The sequence below is a fragment of the Salvelinus sp. IW2-2015 genome, linkage group LG35, assembly GCF_002910315.2.
Source record: "Salvelinus sp. IW2-2015 linkage group LG35, ASM291031v2, whole genome shotgun sequence".
NCBI lineage: Eukaryota > Metazoa > Chordata > Actinopteri > Salmoniformes > Salmonidae > Salvelinus > Salvelinus sp. IW2-2015.
Genome location: NC_036874.1, coordinates 20,960,854 through 20,978,841, shown reverse-complemented (window position 1 = coordinate 20,978,841; position 17,988 = coordinate 20,960,854). Strand labels below are relative to the sequence as shown.

General features: G+C 45.5%; 1 protein-coding gene across 1 annotated transcript in view; it reads right to left on the bottom strand.

Annotated features, from left to right (window-relative positions):
- Positions 1-419: 419 nt before the first annotated feature.
- The window catches only part of LOC111958923 (ubiquitin carboxyl-terminal hydrolase 45-like), a 42,485-nt gene continuing 24,916 nt past the window's right edge, over positions 420-17,988 (bottom strand). The window contains 14 exon segments of the mRNA XM_070437281.1: positions 420-1,543; positions 2,752-2,772; positions 2,775-2,828; positions 2,831-2,898; positions 3,127-3,212; positions 3,395-3,492; positions 4,372-5,002; positions 5,096-5,221; positions 5,350-5,406; positions 5,846-5,937; positions 6,115-6,196; positions 8,941-9,028; positions 16,323-16,453; positions 16,753-16,848. Of these exon segments, the coding sequence (XP_070293382.1) occupies positions 1,413-1,543; positions 2,752-2,772; positions 2,775-2,828; positions 2,831-2,898; positions 3,127-3,212; positions 3,395-3,492; positions 4,372-5,002; positions 5,096-5,221; positions 5,350-5,406; positions 5,846-5,937; positions 6,115-6,196; positions 8,941-9,028; positions 16,323-16,453; positions 16,753-16,848 (1,761 nt within the window). The 3' untranslated portion in view covers positions 420-1,412.

The following is a 17,988-nucleotide window of genomic DNA, read 5'->3' as shown; positions in this document are numbered from 1 at the left end:
AGGGATGACACAAATTCCGGTGCAAAAACAACAGCCGTACTCATCCACTATCAAGTACTTTCCGTTGGGGGGGGGGACAAAAGAGAGGATTCAAACATCCAACCGAAATAAGAACATGCAAGCTGAGCCTGGTTAGTTTCCCATTTCATAAATTCGATTTATTCTCTTCGATATATACGATTTCACATAAGCCAACGGTGTTCCGAGTTCCTTATTGAAATCGGTTGACATTATCAGAAGGAAAAGAAAGCCTGAAGGAAAAACCCTGTAGCACCATATCCATATATGGTTTAGTATTGTGGTAATACACCAAATTCTCATGCTTTTGCATTTATCATTTCACACAAGCTGTCTGTATGCAAATATGCGTTCACCGTAATTATTTGTTCTTAACATGCAGAAGCATAATAATCCTAGAGTGTAGGCACTGAGTATTTATTTGTTTTGGGGGGGGGAAATTATCAAACCATATCTTTACTTACAGTAATCCTTCACTTGACCAGAATAATTTGGCAATTTCACAACAATCAACAGATAAAATATCTCCATTTCATTCCCCTCCAAAAAATATTTGCAGAACGATTAACATAAATGGTGAGACACAATCGAATCCCAAGATTGATCAACACATTCACTGCCTTTAGTTTAACTACAGCAGAAAATATGGGATAAAAAGAATAAACGAAATGAAAATAATTGTTTATTGTCCGGCGAGCTGGCAATCATATATGTAGCAATGTCCCTTTGTTAAACATCACAATGCGTTTGTATCTGTGTGGTTAGAGATTGTTTGTGCACATTTAATAGAACTAGGATTTGAAAAAAACTGTGCCGACCAACACAGTTGGTCTGAAACACACTCGGATGGCCTGTCACATTATGGACCTCTCCTTTCAGGAATAGTTTGAGATCACATTCTTTTGGTACTTAAGTCTTTTGTATATGTTTCCCATAATTCTATATAATTTCTCTTACCAAAAACTCTTTGGCAATCACCATTTAATGATAGTCACACATTCGCGTGTTCTACAAAAAATACAATTCGTATTCACCACAGCAGGCTGTAAAATATAAATAACATAGCATTTTTTTGTACATTTAATTAAACATACTATTCTGCCCCTCTCTCACTTTCTCGCTCACTCTCTTTCACATACAGAAGTATGAGCAACTGTATGGGGACGTTCAGTAAGTCGACCAGTGTGGTGACCCTTCAATGCTGAGCAGTCCAGTATACATCAAGGTAACTTTATGTCCCTGATGGCCGACCAATCCCATCATGCCATGTTTCATGCTCTTGGGAGTCAAAGTTTAGAGAGAGGTATAACCAACGCAGGTCTCTCTCTCTTTTTCCCCTCTTCCTCCGTCTCCTGAGAGACCAATGATTGTTGGTCAGCTCCGTGCTCTGGCAGTCACAGCATCTCCTCGTAGAACAGCAGGTAAGCTTGAGAGTTGAGGACCCTGGATTCTGGTACCGCGTGGACATTGGTGTCACTTACATAAACCCACTGACCCTGTGTGGCACTGCTTGCTTCCCTTGGACCTGAAACACAGTAAAGACATGTTCATAGCAACACTGGTATGTAGGCAAGACAATTCAATTAGACCAAGCATGTTTCAGAATTATAACAAATCAAATGTTATTAGTCACATGCGCCGAATACATCTGGTGTAGACCTTACAGGGAAATGCTTACTTACGAGCCCCTAAACACTTAGTGTTTGCACTAAGTCTATTTTAAACTTAAACTGGGCGGACATTACAGGTTTTTAACCCGATCTACAGGATCCTGGCGCATTTTTCAAAATCGTAGGGTAACGCCACAGCCCGTAAAGTGTAAGCGCACTGAAGGCTCTCAAGGGCACTTACGGTGTCCCGATAATTTGAAAATATATAGAATACATTCGGCCGCAAATCAGCCATTATCACCAAGTGTGAGTTCTCTCATTGTACCACCGTGGAGGCCGCCAGGTGTACACTACGATTTGGGTTGACTGAATTGTTAAATGTGAGAGGTTCTCTGATGGTTAGACCGGGCAAAAGTCGTGTAGTGTATTTCAGTCTTTACCTGACGTAAGGTTACAGCAGGGTGAGGAAAACATGTATTGAAGCGAAAGAGAAAAGCAGTGAGAAGAAAATAAGAGGGGAAAAAAGATGAGCGTTGTAAGGAGGGATGTGTCGACATTGAGATGGATGGTGGACGACAGCGGCGTTGCCATTTGATGGAGACAGACTCTAACAGTGGTTATAGAGGTCCCTTTGACCTCTCTACGGTGGCTCACCAATGCTGCCAAGACAATGACACCTCAAGTTCTATACTAGTTAATTACCAGCGAGGACAACCGCTCGCACAGACCTCTGTCACAAAGAAAGTTTGATTACAGTTGAGCGTTGAATGGCAGGCACTTTCCTTGAGTATGGAAAGGAGAAAATACATCTATTTAACGCTGGACATCTATATACACAACAGCGCTTTTTCTCTCATAAATGTCGCCTTCAAGGTTATGCGGAGTGAGGCCTTCACACAAAGACAGTGCGTTTGTATGTATAAGCGACACATGCTTTTTACAATCATACAATTCCATGCTTTGGTCGATATATATATATATATATATATATATATATATATATATATATAATATTATATATTTATTTATTTTTTGTATGTAAACGTATTGACAGACTCTTAAGACAAAATTGGTAAAGGAATAAAGTGTATTTTATGGAGAGACAGAAAGAGACCGTTTTTACCTGCCATGTTTCTGCGTGTGGCTGCTCGGTTCTCCTCTGGGGCCAGCGGACCTTTACGTATGCTGTGTAGTGGCCCCGCGCATCGACCCGCTGTGTTCCACGATGCCGTACAGGCTGTAGAGCACACGCTCCCCCGCCACCAGGTTTGCCCAAATAGAAACACACACACGAATGCACTCAGGATGAGACATTGAGCAGTACCAAGAGCTCAGACAGAAACAGAAGCATGTCGGCTATTGGTAGCTTTCCAACCATTCATAACAAGCACAAATACTTATCATTTGAGCTACAGTCTCCAAGGACCCATATTCATTTCAGTGTAAGGTTTTTTGTACAGATAATGTCCCTGTTTTGACGTGAAGAAGAGTGAGTACCTTGCAGGATGCCGAGCAGAACGGAGCCAGGTCCAGGAGGAGGGGGAAGTTGACGTGACGGTTGACTTTTCGTAGGTTCATCCCTGCCTTCGCACACAATCAAAATCACAACCAACCCCAAAGACATCAACACACAATAAGACACAGTAATAGCCTACACCACGATCGCAACAATTTAGATAAACAGGAGAACACAACGTAATTCACATGATATATCGTGTACTATAACGTAAAGATGTGTACAATAATGCATGAAGTAATATGCTAACCTGATGGAAGCGTTTGAGGTGCAGAGTGACCACCGGGGGCAGCGAAGAGATCAGCATCTGTTTGCGAGCGCTGGTGTACACCTTGTCAGACTTCTTCTCTGTAAGCAGTGGTGAAAGTACACAATTGTCATACTTGGCTAAAACTACCGTAATAAGAAATGACTCAAGTAAAAGTCATACAGTAAAATACTACTTGAGTAAAAGTAAAAAAAATATTTGGTTTTAAATATACTTAAAAGCATCAAAAGTAAATGTAATTGCTAAAATAAAAAAGTATAAATCATTTCCCATTCTTTAAAGTAACCATTTTCCAGTCCTGCTAAGCATTTGAAATGTAAAGAGTACTTTTTGGGTGTCAGAGAAAATGAATGGAGTAAAAAGTACATTATTTTCCTTTGGCATTTAGTGGAGTAAAAGTTGTGTAAAATTTAAATAGTTAAGTAAATTTCAGATTCCCTAAAAAAACTACTTAAATAGTGCTTTAAAGTACTTGTACTTAAGTACTTTACACCACTGTCTGTAAGCACATACAGACACCACAATGTCACTTTGTGAATGGGAACTTTTCAAATACATGATTGCTCTGCCTGATACAAGTCAGCGTAGCCTAAATGTCTGTATTTGAATATCTGTGTAAACATTTCCATAACAGCCACACATTTCCATAACACCTACTGCTGTCACTATCAGGTCAGAATCTCAACAAATTGTCTTTAACAACAAGGGCTCCCGAGTGGCACAGCGGTCTAAGGCACTGCATCTCAATGCACCAGTCCCCGGTTCGAATCCAGGCTATACCACATCCGGCCGTGATTGGGAGTCCCATATGCACAATTGGCCCAGGTTTGGCCGGTGTAGGCCGTCATTGTAAATAAGAATTTGTTCTTAACTGACTTGCCTTGTTAAATTAAAAAATACATTATATCTTTCAAACCAGCACAAGATCTCTATCAAACGGTGTATGTGTTCTAACTAACCTACTGAGGTGCTCTTCTGCAGTTGTTTCTGCCGGCGGTCCGTGCAGCTCTCGCACAACAGCTTGTTGTTGCCCATCAGAAGCTCCACCGAGGTGAACTGGTGAAGGCAGGACTGAACGGAGCACTCCTTGGAGCAGGGCGTGTAGCTGTGGGACAGTGCCTTGAATGCCCCCTGGTGGTGGGAGTGAGGAGACTGTTGAGGATGTTGAGGCTGGGGCTCCCCCTGGTCCTCAGGACAGTGTGTGGAGGGTGAGTCCCCTGAATCAGGGCCCAGGTTCATCTTTTGCACTGCACTGACCAGCTGCTCCACAGCACCACCCTGCTGGGTCCTGGGGGAGAGGGCAGGCGGGGTGGGAGACTGGGTAGGGGTGGACCCTCTGCCACCATGGCTGTGGCCCGATGGGTGCCGGGGGGTCCACTCGCTCTCCGAGGCCTCGCTGTCGGCGTCGTTGCTGCTGTCCTGAGGGCCCGAGTCTTTATCGCTGCCGTCCGATAGGCTGCTGGTGGCGGCCATTTTGGAACCTGCAGCACGGGCCATTACGGAGTGGGACTCCTCCGAGGGGTGGTCCAAGGGGCTTTCTGCCCCCTTCACCTCCACAGAGCCAGGGGACTTCTGGCCCTGCTGCTGCTTCTGAGGGAGGCAGACACACACAGTCAGCAAAACACACCCACCCACTGACTCAAACTACACTTTTACACACAGACACAAAGAACACACACACACCTGTGCGCTAAGTTTCCTGCTGTTCTTATTGAGCACTGCGGAAAGCATCTCGCCACCGTGGGAGACGTGAGCTTCTTGCTCCCGACTGCTCTTCCCAGTCCTGCCCGGGTTGGACGGCTTGGACATCTGAACAGCACCAGGAAATGACACAAAGATAAGAGATGAAACCAACCACTTATCACATATGACCAACATGTCAGAAGCAGTATTCTGGACTGGACACTATTGCAAAACTATTGCAAAGATATGCTCACCCGCTCCTCAATGATGGGCAGGGAGATGTCAATGAAGGCTTCCTTCACTGTGGAGATCTGTGGGGGGGGAGACGGAGGACAGGCACCCATATCACGCACAATCAAAGGACGTCCCGGCTTTCAGTTGGGAACAACTACAGTCTTACTGAAATATGAACACTGCTCATTGAGAAGTGGTTTAAAATGGTTTAACTGTGTATGACACACACAAAACATATGGCTCAGATGGTAGAGCATGGCACATGCAACACCAGGATTGTGGGTTCGATTCCCAGGGTCAGCCGTACATAAAATGTATTTAGAGTGATTGTAAGTCGCTTTGGATAAAAGCATCTGCTAAAATGGCATTTATTATTATTATAACTATAGTTCTATGATTAATCACCATTAAGTATTAAGGAATACAGCCAAACTATTCAGTGGTTGACCACACACACCTAAATGCACCTGGATTCCAGTAACCATAAACAGAAGGGACAGGCAATGAATCACTTACATGCTCACACTCCTCACACATGATGGTGTTGGTCAACTCCCCCACAAAGATGCGATCCACAAAGTTCAGCTTCACACCCTCCTTCCCGTATGCTGAGATACGAGGAAATAAAGGTTAAAAACAGCAAAGTTCAGCTACAAACATGCTCAGTGTTTCCTGTGGTTTATCCAATTTATCCATAGCAAGCCATTGAACAGTACATAAAGCTGCCACGAGATGGCGCTATTGATTTAGGTCAAAACTACTGAGGGTCAGAATGGAACAGGAACCTTTGACTTGGCGTTTGGTCTCATCATCTGCAGTCTTCTCTGTGGGGTTGTTGAAGGATTTCAGAATGCCCGCTTTGATCCGCTGGGAATGTCAAACACATTGATCTCATATAAATGGCAACTTAAGTAGATAGAAAAATGGAGGACTACAAAATGGAGGTTTTATACAACAAAGGGAGATTTATATAAGTGCTGCCATGGGAAGCCAAGGAATTGAAACCACTACAAAAATGATAGTGCGTTTGTAAATACACGAGTAAATACACATTAGTAAACAAATACGCACTTCTTCCAGAGCTCTCTGAATGTGTGTGTGTGCGCGCCATGTGTGCACTTCGTATGTGTGTGTGTGTACTTCTCCTGTGTGTGTACACTGCGCATGTGTTTGTGTGAAGTGTGTCAGGCAGCCGTCTCTGACAGTCTCGGTGGCGTGGCCGTGGGCAGTGATTGAAGGTGACGTGGTCAGCGAGTGTGTCGGCTAGTGGAAGTGGAGGCACCAAACACAGTAAAGCACCAATCAATAGATAATTGGCCGTGGTCTGTGTCTGTGGACACGACTAGTCGCCCCTATTGTCCCCGGACCCACGCACTGGACTGGCTATTTAGGTCAAAAACCTGGTTAATCCCAGCTCTGCAGCCCCCCTGCACCCTCCTGTACTCCTCTCCCTAGTCAGTCAGACCCTGCTGAGCCCCACAATAATTAATCACCAGCAGGACCCCCCTACCCAAAGTAACAGTGTGTAGTGTGTAGGCTCAGGGAAGGGGAGTGAGGAAGGAAAGGTTGGAGGGGTGTAAACTAAATTAAGATGGGCCAAGGACAGGCCATGCCCTGAGAGGGAGCATTACCTAACGTCTCAGCTAATTGGTGATAATTGACTGTATGCAGTTAGCATATTTAGACTAAATGGCCAATCAACACAAATACTTGGGCCTCCTATGTTGGTGTTGACAGGCTATAGGAGAAATGGCCAGTCACTCAGAGAGTGTGTGTGTGTGTGTGTGTGTGTGTGTGTGTGTGTGTGTGTGTTTTATTGCACATTTGTTTGGGATGATTCCGTGCAGTTGAGGACATTTGAGTTGGCGCAAGCTAAACACGATGACTGTACCTACAATTCCGTTTTGAGTAAATAAAACGTGTAAGTGTCAAGATCATGTGTATACAATATTTGTTGGGTTGCGTATGCTGTGCAGGTCAATTTATGGCAGATGAGTGGCAAACCTGATTAGAAGCAACTGCTGCACATTGGCTGTTCTTTACAAATGCTGTTTTGAATTGAAAGAAAATGATACCTACACACTGAAGGCTGTAAAGCCGAAACGTCTGTGTACGTTATCCCTGATGCAGTGAAACGTCTGTGTACGCCATCCCTGATGCAGTGAAACGTCTGTGTACGCTATCCCTGATGCAGTGAAACGTCTGTGTACGCTATCCCTGATGCAGTGAAACGTCTGTGTACGCTATCCCTGATTCAGTGAAACGTCTGGGTACGCTATCCCTGATGCAGTGAAACGTCTGTGTACGCTATCCCTGATGCAGTGAAACGTCTGTGTACGCTATCCCTGATGCAGTGAAACGTCTGTGTACACTATCCCTGATGCAGTGAAAATAATGTAAGAAATCGAATGAAGCATGCTTCACGCGACATCTTTTTGAGTGCGAACCCATTAAACCTTTTTGCAGGTAAATGTATTGTAAATTCATCAGACAGTAGATGTAAAATGCATATAAGCGTATGTTTGAAATGTATTTTTATTATTTCACCTTTATTTAACCAGGTGGGCCAGTTGAGAACAAGTTATCATTTACAACTGCGACCTGGCCAAGATAAAGCAAAGCGACAAAAACAACAGAGTTAGACATGGGATAAACAAACGTATAATGAGCAAACCTATAATGTATGTATGAATAGGGCCAGCTCCCCCCCCCCCCTTCACCCCTCCCTCCCGGACTCCCTGATTTGAGCTGGGGAGGGGGGGATGACCCTCCAGCACAATGGGGCGACCCACAGCTGCGTGTTTCCCAGATCACACAATGACGCCCGTCGTGCCACTTGCAAGTCCAGTAAGTGGCACAACTGTCAGTGTTCACAAGTTTAAAAAGAACCAGGGGGGAGTCCCAGCCTGTACCCTTGTCCCCCTGTCCCAGGCCCCGGGCTGACCACTCCACACCCGCTACTCTCCTCTCTTTTTGGGGCTGGCTGAGCCGCTGGTGGGGCCGAGGGGCCAACTGACTCAGCCCTGGGCCGGGCCCACAGTGATGGTGGGCTCCCCCTAATTGCTGAACGAGGGGGGGAGACAGTCTGCACTTGCCAGAAAATATGGTACCATAAGGTTAAAAGACAATGGCTGGCCAAGGAGCAAAGGCAAAGACCAGACCCTGCAACACTGTCATCCACAAGCACACAGGTGAATGTCTCCCATGGCTTTCAGCCTGCTCTACGTTGGCGATTGAAGTGTGCTTCTCAATTGCAATCAAAACATTGCCTGTTCTTTTGAATACTCCTACTAGCTTGGACACCACCCTACATGTAGCTTGGCTGCTGGTATCATAGACACTGTTCACATAGAGAGTTAATGGCTTTATGTCACCATGCTCATACTTCACAAGACACAGGGTGTGTTTGAGAGCATACATTCTGCTCAATCACTATAACAACAAAGAAAAGAAAAGGCATCCTAAATAACTACTCATTACCATTTGTAGATCGGTCAGCCTGCTCAGTCAGTGTGGATCTCAAACACGGCCACTGGCACAGAGAGGGAGCCATGGTACTAGGCTGAGTGGAAGAAGGATGTGGTGTTTGTAATGTGGGTCTATAGTCTCACCTTAGTCTCCTCTACTCTCATGGAGTCCAGTAGGTAATGGAGCAGCTCCTGGCTGTCCTGCTGCTGGTAGCCCTTAAAGCGTGGAGCCCTGGTGAGACAGAGAGAACACAGCTTAGTCAGAACACATACACTCACACAGAAACCATGTCAAATGCGTACACACTTGTGTAAAACATAATTCTGTATTTTATTGATTTAAACAAAAAAATTTTTTACAGAGATTGACAGATCTTGAGAGAGGGAGACAGTTGAGAGGGATGAAAGTTAGAGGCGGACCGGACCCTGTCTCCAGGGCCAGTACATGTGGTCTGAAGCGGGCAGCTCCACTGCTAAGCTAGACCCGTCACATGTATGTTGTTGATAATGGATAATAGTTTATAAATTGAGTATATCTAGGACAGGCAAACACAAATCAATTGGTACACCAACACCCACCCACACACACTCAGACAAGCATGCACAAAGAAATCAACCACATGCATAAAGCAATCGGCTGTATCAATAGTGCATACATAGACATCAATGAGAGTGGAGAATGGCCATTATTTTTCCTCAAGGACTTTTCGTTGGGTTCATCCATTCAATGTCATCTCCTCTCTGCAGCTTTCTGGTGTTTAAAAAGGCAGCCATTGTTTCATTCCCACATCTTTCATTAAACCAGTTAGGGTCACACACACATATATACATGCATACCCAGACAATGACTTCCTTCTGCCTTTGTGCGTTAAGCAAGATTCCTAGTAAAGAAGATAAAAATGACATACATTCATTATTTGATGGTTTACATGAGAATTTCTTTCTTTTCGTGGCTAATTGTAAGACCTGTGCAAGTATTTGCAAATTAAATTTGATATTGCAGGTGAAAATGGCTGTTGGGCTTACCAGCAGCAACAGCAAGCCAATTCAGAATTTCTTCAATAGAAAGCACTTTACTGTCTAGAGTACACATATCTCCCATCATCATCATTCCCCAGCAGTACATGTAGTTAAGGGTGAAAACGTATGGCGATGGTGCCAGTGGACATCCTGCGTGTTCACGCCCCAGCGCTCGTAGAGGGGGCTCTCCTTGAGCCTGTCCCTGGCCACAGCAGGACAGATGTAGGGACAGATGGGCATCCAGGGCCAGAGCCACCACCACAACCTGTTGGGCAGCGCCAGCTACAGAACAGGTTGGCCTGACAGGCTGGCAGGCAACATGCAGCTGACCCGAGAGAACCACTGACCACTCCTGACCCAACTCTATCGGAGTGCACAGGGTGATAGAGGGCGGCAAGTACATTCGTTGCCTCTTTGATACCAGTCTAGCATCTGACCATCTACAGTGGCTTGCGAAAGTATTCACCCCCCCCCTTGGCATTTCTTTCTTTTTTTTGCCTTACAACCTGGGAATTAAACATAAAAAAAAAAAAATTGGGGGGGGGGGGTTTGTATCATTTGATTTATACAACATGTCTACCACTTTAAAGATGCAAAATGTTTTACAAGGCACTGTATACCAATGATCACCGTCTTGATCACTGGAATACTGGTACTTGTTCGAAGGGCGTTAGCCTACATGTTTGTACGTCCTATTTTAACGCCCCCAGAGTAGCTCTCCACAGAGAAATGTGTCCTCCTAAAAGGCATTGTAGGGGCTTCCTTGTCCCGGGCATAGCATCCTGATCCGATGTCATATCCTCTCTACATACAGGCCAATGACCTGTCCAGATTGGCGTGCAATGCAAATGAAACCAAACGATTTACCCCTTTGAACTGGTGAGCCATTCTTCCGGGCGTGCTCCCAAACCCAATCAGAACAGAGGTATTCATCCTCTAACTGGCAGCAGAGTAGATGCACCTACAGTCCGGATCATCTCTGCCATGTGCTGATGGATGTTGACGTCTAGCCCCAGAATAGGTGACTGGAGCTGGGGGAGAGATGAATGGCCACCTGCCACCAACACAGGTCACGGGTAGGAGGTCTAGAGGACCAACTCAGCCCCCCTTCTCTACCTCTGTCCCTTTGCCCTCTCTCTGCCACATGCAAGTGGGGCAGAGAGGGGGATCAGATATGTCCCTCATTTCATTCCCTTTACAGATACCAAAACATATAATGGAATATCTTCCTTCAAATGTGTACAAAATGAGTGTTGGGTTTTAAAGCATGTTTTCTTATCATTTGACCAACTTGTCTTAATACTTGAGCTGTTAGCTTGCCACCACTTTTGTATCCTGTGTAAAGGAAGTGTAAGAAAGAAATTGAACTCAAATGGGAATTACAATGAGGAATTACAATGAGGAATTACAATGGGGAATTACAATGAGGAATTACAATGAGGAATTACAATGGAAAATTTGCCTTTCTATCAAGCAAATCGTGTCTTGCATGCATGCCAAACACTCTCATCCCCAACTCTGCTTATCTAACAGCTCAAAGACAAAGCGGGTCGGACTGGTGCAGTATCTGGTCGACACACAGTGATAATCGGGATTAAAAGACAGACAGAGGCACGCAGCAGTCTTGGGGTATTTTTTCCGGGAAAGGAGCACGGCGCAGCGACGGGTGAGAGGCAGACGAGCAGCTCCAATGGGATCAGTGGGAACGGGGCAGTCTCGAAGCTCATCCCAGTGGAAGAGAGGCAGAAGGGCCCTGTAGCGCTGCTCCCAATCTGGCCCTGACCAATGCAGACAGCTGCGGTGCTAATACAATTAACAGCGGATGAGTTAGTACCAGACGCAAGGCAACCCCGGCACGTCGCACCACCTCGACATCCAAATAAACTTGACAGACCTTCATTGTAAAGGGTTTAAACACTGTTTCCCATGCTTGTTCAATGACCCATAAACAATTAATGAACATGCACCTGTGAAACAGTCGTTAAGACACTATCAGCTTACAGATGGTAGGCAATTAAGGTCACAGTTAATTGAAAACTTAGGACACCTAAGAGGCCTTTCTACAGACTCTGAAAAACACCAAAAGAAAGATGCCCAGGGTCCCTGCTCATCTGCGTGAACGTGCCTTAGGCATGCTGAAACGAGGCATGAGAACTGCAAATGTGGACCGGGCAATAAATTGCAATGTCCGTACTGTGAGACGCTTAAGACAGCGCTACAGGGAGACAGGACGGACAGCTGATCGTCCTCACAGTGGCAGGCCACGTGAAACAACACCTGCACAGGATCGGTACATCCGAACATCACACCTGCGGGATGAACATGGCAACAACAACTGCCCGAGTTACACCAGGAACGCACAATCCCTCCATCAGTGCTCAGACTGTCTGCATAAGGCAGGTCCTCACCAGACATCACCGGCAACAACGTCGCCTATGGGTACAAACCCAACGTCACTGGACCAGACAGGACTGGCAAAAAGTGCTCTTCACTGACGAGTCGCGGTTTTGTCTCATCAGGGGTGATGGTCGGATTCGCGTTTATCGTCGAAGTAATGAACGTTACACCGAGGCCTGTACTCCGGAGCGGGATCAATTTGGAGGTGGAGTGGCGGTGTGTCTGGGGCGGTGTGTCACAGAATCATCGGACTGAGCTTGTTGTCATTGCAGGCAATCTCAACGCTGTGCGTTACAGGGAAGACATCCTCCTCCCTCATGTGGTACCCTTCCTGCAGACTCATCCTGACATGACCCTCCAGCATTACATTTACATTTAAGTCATTTAGCAGACGCTCTTATCCAGAGCGACTTACAAATTGGTGCATTCACCTTATGATATCCATGACAATGCCACCAGAGGCATCCCACTCCTCTTTCCATTCTGGTTAGAGCCAGTTTGCGCTGTTCTGTGAAGGGAGTAGTACACAGCGTTCTTCAGTTTCTTGGCAATTTCTCGCATGGAATAGCCTTCATTTCTCAGAACAAGAATAGGCTGACGAGTTTCAGAAGAAAGGTCTTTGTTTCTGGCCATTTTGAGACTAAATCGAATCCACAAATGCTGATGCTCCAGATATTCAACGAGTCTAAAGAAGGCCAGTTTTATTGCTTCTTTAAATCAGGACAACAGTTTTCAGCTGTGCTAACATTATTGCAAAAAAGGTTTTCTAATGATCAATTAGCCTTTTAAAATGATAAACTTGGATTAGCTAACACAACGTGCCCTTGGAACACAGGAGTGATGGTTGGTGATAATGGGCTGCTGATGATGTGAAAGCGACTCAATGTACACTACCGTTCAAAAGTTTGGGGGTCACTTAGAAATGTCCTTGTTTTTGAAAGAAAAGCGTATAGCGTACGCCTATGTAGATATTCCATTAAAAATATGCCATTTCCAGCTACAATAGTCATTTACAACATTAACAATGTCTACACTGTATTTCTGATCAATTTGATGTTATGGACAAAAAATACGCTTTTCTTTCAAAAACAAGGACATTTCTAAGTGACCCCCAAACTTTTGAACGGTAGTGTACATTGAGTCGCTTTCACATCGACACACATGTTCACATAATAAAAGCCACTTATCTATCCAGCACAAGCATGTAAAAAAACACTCATCTATTATCCATGTTAAAAAAAACACACACATCTTTAACATAAAAAATCAACACTTATCTGACTTACAGAACACCCTGGCTCATATGTAATCACATTTCACAGAGTCACAGCGCCACAAGCAATCATTTCTAAAAAGACATTCCTTTTAATAAGTGTAGGTCTATTTCTCAGCGACGTCTCGCTCTTCTGCCATACTCACATCATTGAATGCAGCTTTTTATCCACCTCCCTACACGTATGAGTGCATTGAATCTTTTCATTCATTCCCATATAGACTATTCCTCACAAGGACAGACAAAAGTGTGATATGTAACATCAGAAATCGAATGAATGCCCTGTATAGGCAGCTGCAGCTCTGTGGACATTATTTATCAGGCATTGTGAGACCAGCTGAATGTGACCTTCCCTGCGAGAATGCCTGTTCTTCAATGCTTCAGCGGCAGGAGATCGTCCGTGCATGTACAGACCTGTGTGGCCATGTGCCTTTGTGTGGCTGCCTGCTAGAGATGTGGCCCATTGTTGTACCCTGCTATTTTCCTAATGCGTTGGACTTACACACAGGTCGGTAGAAATAGCTTACAAGTCATGAAAGAACGTCAGTCAGTGTGTATGTGTGTGTGTGTGTGTTTGCAGAGTGCATTTGTGCAAGTGTGTGTGTGTGTGTGTGTGTGTGTGTGTGTGTGTTCGTATTGTGTATGTATAATTCTTGAACTGAATGCTAGTGTAAGGAAAATGGGGGGTAAAAGTGTTCCTGTGTAAGCATACGCAAGATTCTCTCGATTAAGCTTTAATGACAGGCCCAAAGTCATGACAATTTACATCTGAATAAATTGGAGCGCTTTTTCCTCTTGTGCACCATACACACATCCCCCACCGTAGCAGCATAGGCCCAGTTGGCGGGTCTGGGTACAAGCTGAGTCTCTCACTGGCACCAGAAACAGTGTGTGGTGTTGACCCTCAAAACCACTGGGCCTGGCGCTGGTCCGAGCCTGACACGTCCAGCTGGCACAGGAGGCCTGGCTTTGGGTATAGCGGGGCAGCCAGAAGGGCAGGCCAGGCAGGGAGTGACTCAGCTGGTCAAGGGTGAACACAACACACTAGGCTCAATCTGCCTTAAACACCAAGGAGAAACACTCACCGTGGGGTCCTATCCAAGTAGCCAGTTTAACAAAACTGTGTGTTGTTAAGCACTAGGGTGCACATTCCTAGGTCAGGGCCGTCAACACGCCGCCGAGCTACGAGACCTCGGGTAATAAAGACGAGGATTGGACATGCACACAGCCTAGTGTGTATATGGCTTTTGCCATCCCGAAGGTCAACACGCTGCAGGAGAAATATCATAAACAGCATCAGGAGAATGTCCCTGTATAGAGGAGCGACTCTTGACCCTGCCCCACTGACATGCAGTTACAGACAGAATGAGGAGAGAGATGTAGAGTTTGTTTGTGAAGTACGGGAGAGCGATGGCAGGTCATAGGTGTGCGTAGAAACATGGAATGAGGTGTGTAAGCATGTGCATTTGTATGTGTCGAGTCAATGTGTGCATGGAAGAAGGGTTTGAATAAAAGGCATGTGCATGTGAGCGTGAGGAAGGGCATGAAATGAGGTCTACTGGGTGAACGTGTGTTGGTGCACGTGCATGCGTGTTGTGCCTATGTGTACGCCCGGCTGAGTGCATGTGCGCTGCAGGGTGAGGTGGTACCAGGTGAGGGGTGGCATTGCTCACACACTCACACACACCTGGGCAGATGAAAGGCCGGCTACTTGGACACGCCAGAGGCACCCAGCCGGCCGACAGTCTCCGCGCTCCAGCCACCCGAACGTTCCCCATCCCACCCAGACACAGCCAACTGTACAGAGCCCGGTCCTACCTAACCCAACAGGCTCCACACACCACAGCCAGCCTGGGCCAAACCAGCCGTTCAGCATGTTCCAACAACAAGAGCCAACCAACCATTCACCACACGTTTAAAGAGAGACCTAACCAACCGTTCAGCATGTTCAAAGGGGACCGTGTTCATAAGCTTTCACCATGAAACTGGGAGGGCTGCCTGGGCCAGCCACTCAGCCCGGTTTACCATGCTCAGGTTCAAACCCCATCACAGGTGGTGCGGTGTGTTAAAGAGAACAAGGACATGCCATGCTGTTTTGATTGCAGCTGGAAGTAGAGTGCATCAGAGCCATTTTGTGCAGTGAGGTCTATTGTCCGTTCCGTGAGGAGTGCATTGGTGTTAATGGGTTTAGTGTTGAGCAGCGCTGGGAAGCAGGGTGGACTGAAGACTGGATGGACCAGGTGCTGGTAGGGTCCAGCAGGTTGAGACAACCTCTTCTCTGAAGTGGTCGCCATGGCAGCTTGACAACAGTGCAGGTAAAAGCTGTGGCCCCTGCCTGTATTGTGTGCTTGACTGTTGCCACGGCAATGGAGAAGTGCCAGACCAGTTGGGGAACGCTGACCTCGATCCTTGGGAGCAGGGCAGCTTGTCTGCATATGAGGCTGTGTCCAACATTGATGCATCGCCAACGCTGCGACCACAGGGCAATGTATCTGCGCAGCGGCGATTCCATCACTCAAGTAAGGAAGAATTGATGGCAACGAAATCTATTGATATCTCTTGGTGATCACGTTTGTCATTAGTACACAATGAAAGAGAATATAATCAGGAAAGCTTTAGCCAACCTTTCAGTGCCTCCTCTGGCACCCTACAGGGCAGCCCTCATATGTTATTTTCATAAAATATATTTTAGCATGGACCACCATAGGAAGTAGGTTAAGTCCACACCCATGGCTATACAATAGCCTATACTGCGTTCCGGCACCATCAACACCAATGCTGCGAGATGGCCAAAAAATAAAACAAAAGACAAATGCAGAACAATGTAGACTCTTACTTCTGGCAGAGCTGGTTGAAAAGGATCTTGGGGTTGACAGAGCCCTTCCCAGACTCCTTCACGCTGTGTAGGAAGAGGAACATGGCCGAGGTCAGGGGCTCTGGGCTGGGCAGAGTCACCGTCAACGCCCCCTGAAGGACAACCCCAGGAAATGAGAGAGCGAGCGAGAAAACATATGAGTGTTAGACAAGGCATGTATTTCATACATTGTTGCACTACCATGGACAGCCTGAAGGGGCTGGACTGCATTCTACAGATGACTGGAGACGTGGGGGGGGTGGGCTACAACATGACTCAAGGGTTATTTACGATAGCCTGTATGCTAATAATAAAAATAACCTGACAGTAACAAGTGACTTCCTGTGCCATGTAGAGTAAAAGACTATAGTGGTGGACTGGACCACACCAAGCGGATGAGGGTGGAACGTACCACGTTTGACTCGGCAGGGGGGCAGATCTTCAGCTTGTGTCCCTTCGCCTTCACATCCTGTATCAGGTCGTTCAGCATGTGAGTCTGGGACAGATTCTGATGGACAGAAATCAGCTATTATTAACGATTTCCCATTCATTTAGTCATCATCGTTTTCCCACCGTATGGACAGGACAGAATCATTTCTTATCAGTTAGAATCATGATTTAACATCTTCCTGCACTTCTTCCTTTTTATTTCATCATCCCGTCACAAAAAATTATTAAAACTGAAAAATATTGCAAATGCAAAAAAAAACTGGAAAGTCTACAATTCAAAAAAATCTCTTAATTCTAAGAAACTGGCAGGTGTTAGCCTAAAATACCATTATGCTAAAAAAGCCCTTTCCAAAGAAACGATGAGCTGTGACTGAAACACAGAAAGGATTGCCCAGAGCCACCATTGTCCCATCATATTACTGCAGCATCTCTTTCATCCCTTTCAAGCGACAGTTGTTTTGTCACATCCTGGCAATGAAGACAGTTGCTATGGAAAAGACACAATGACTTCAGCAGTGTGAGCTTTCTCTCTGACAATTATGTTGTTTCACCAGCAAAATTGCAATTTTGAAGGAGACAATAAGAATAGAAAGAGACAGGGGGAAAAAACGTGTAAAGAAAGAATGTTCGGTCTGGTTTCAATCACGAGAGAGCTCCAGAAGGTGATTAACAAAATGGCAGAAAACGGGAAGGGAATGTAAGTTTCAAATCCCCAAGAACAGACAGCCAATACGCACTGCAACATAGAGAATGTGTTCCATACCAGTCCTATTCCACTGTGGATAGATGAGTCACACATATGCATTTAAAATACCCTTGTACTACATATGCATAACTTGTCCTTGCCTATACAGCTGTATTGTAAAGACATAAAAAAATATGACCGATGGAATTATGGCAGAACCTGTTTATGTGTGTTGCTGATGCCTGGTATGTTATGGTATTTTGACATGGCAGTTTGACCAGCCGCCATGTTTACAGTACACCGTTCCCTAGACCAGGGCTTCCCACGCCACATCTATTTCTATGGGCACAAGCCCCGTTTATGACACCTGTCTTAGTTGGGGGAGAAAGAATGTTGCAGGTTTAAAGCTTATTTCCAGCAATTCTACACATTTTGTTATGGGTTGCAGAGAACATTTTGCCATTTTAAAGCTCATTTTCTTGCAATTCTATACATTTTGCCATGTCTAATGTT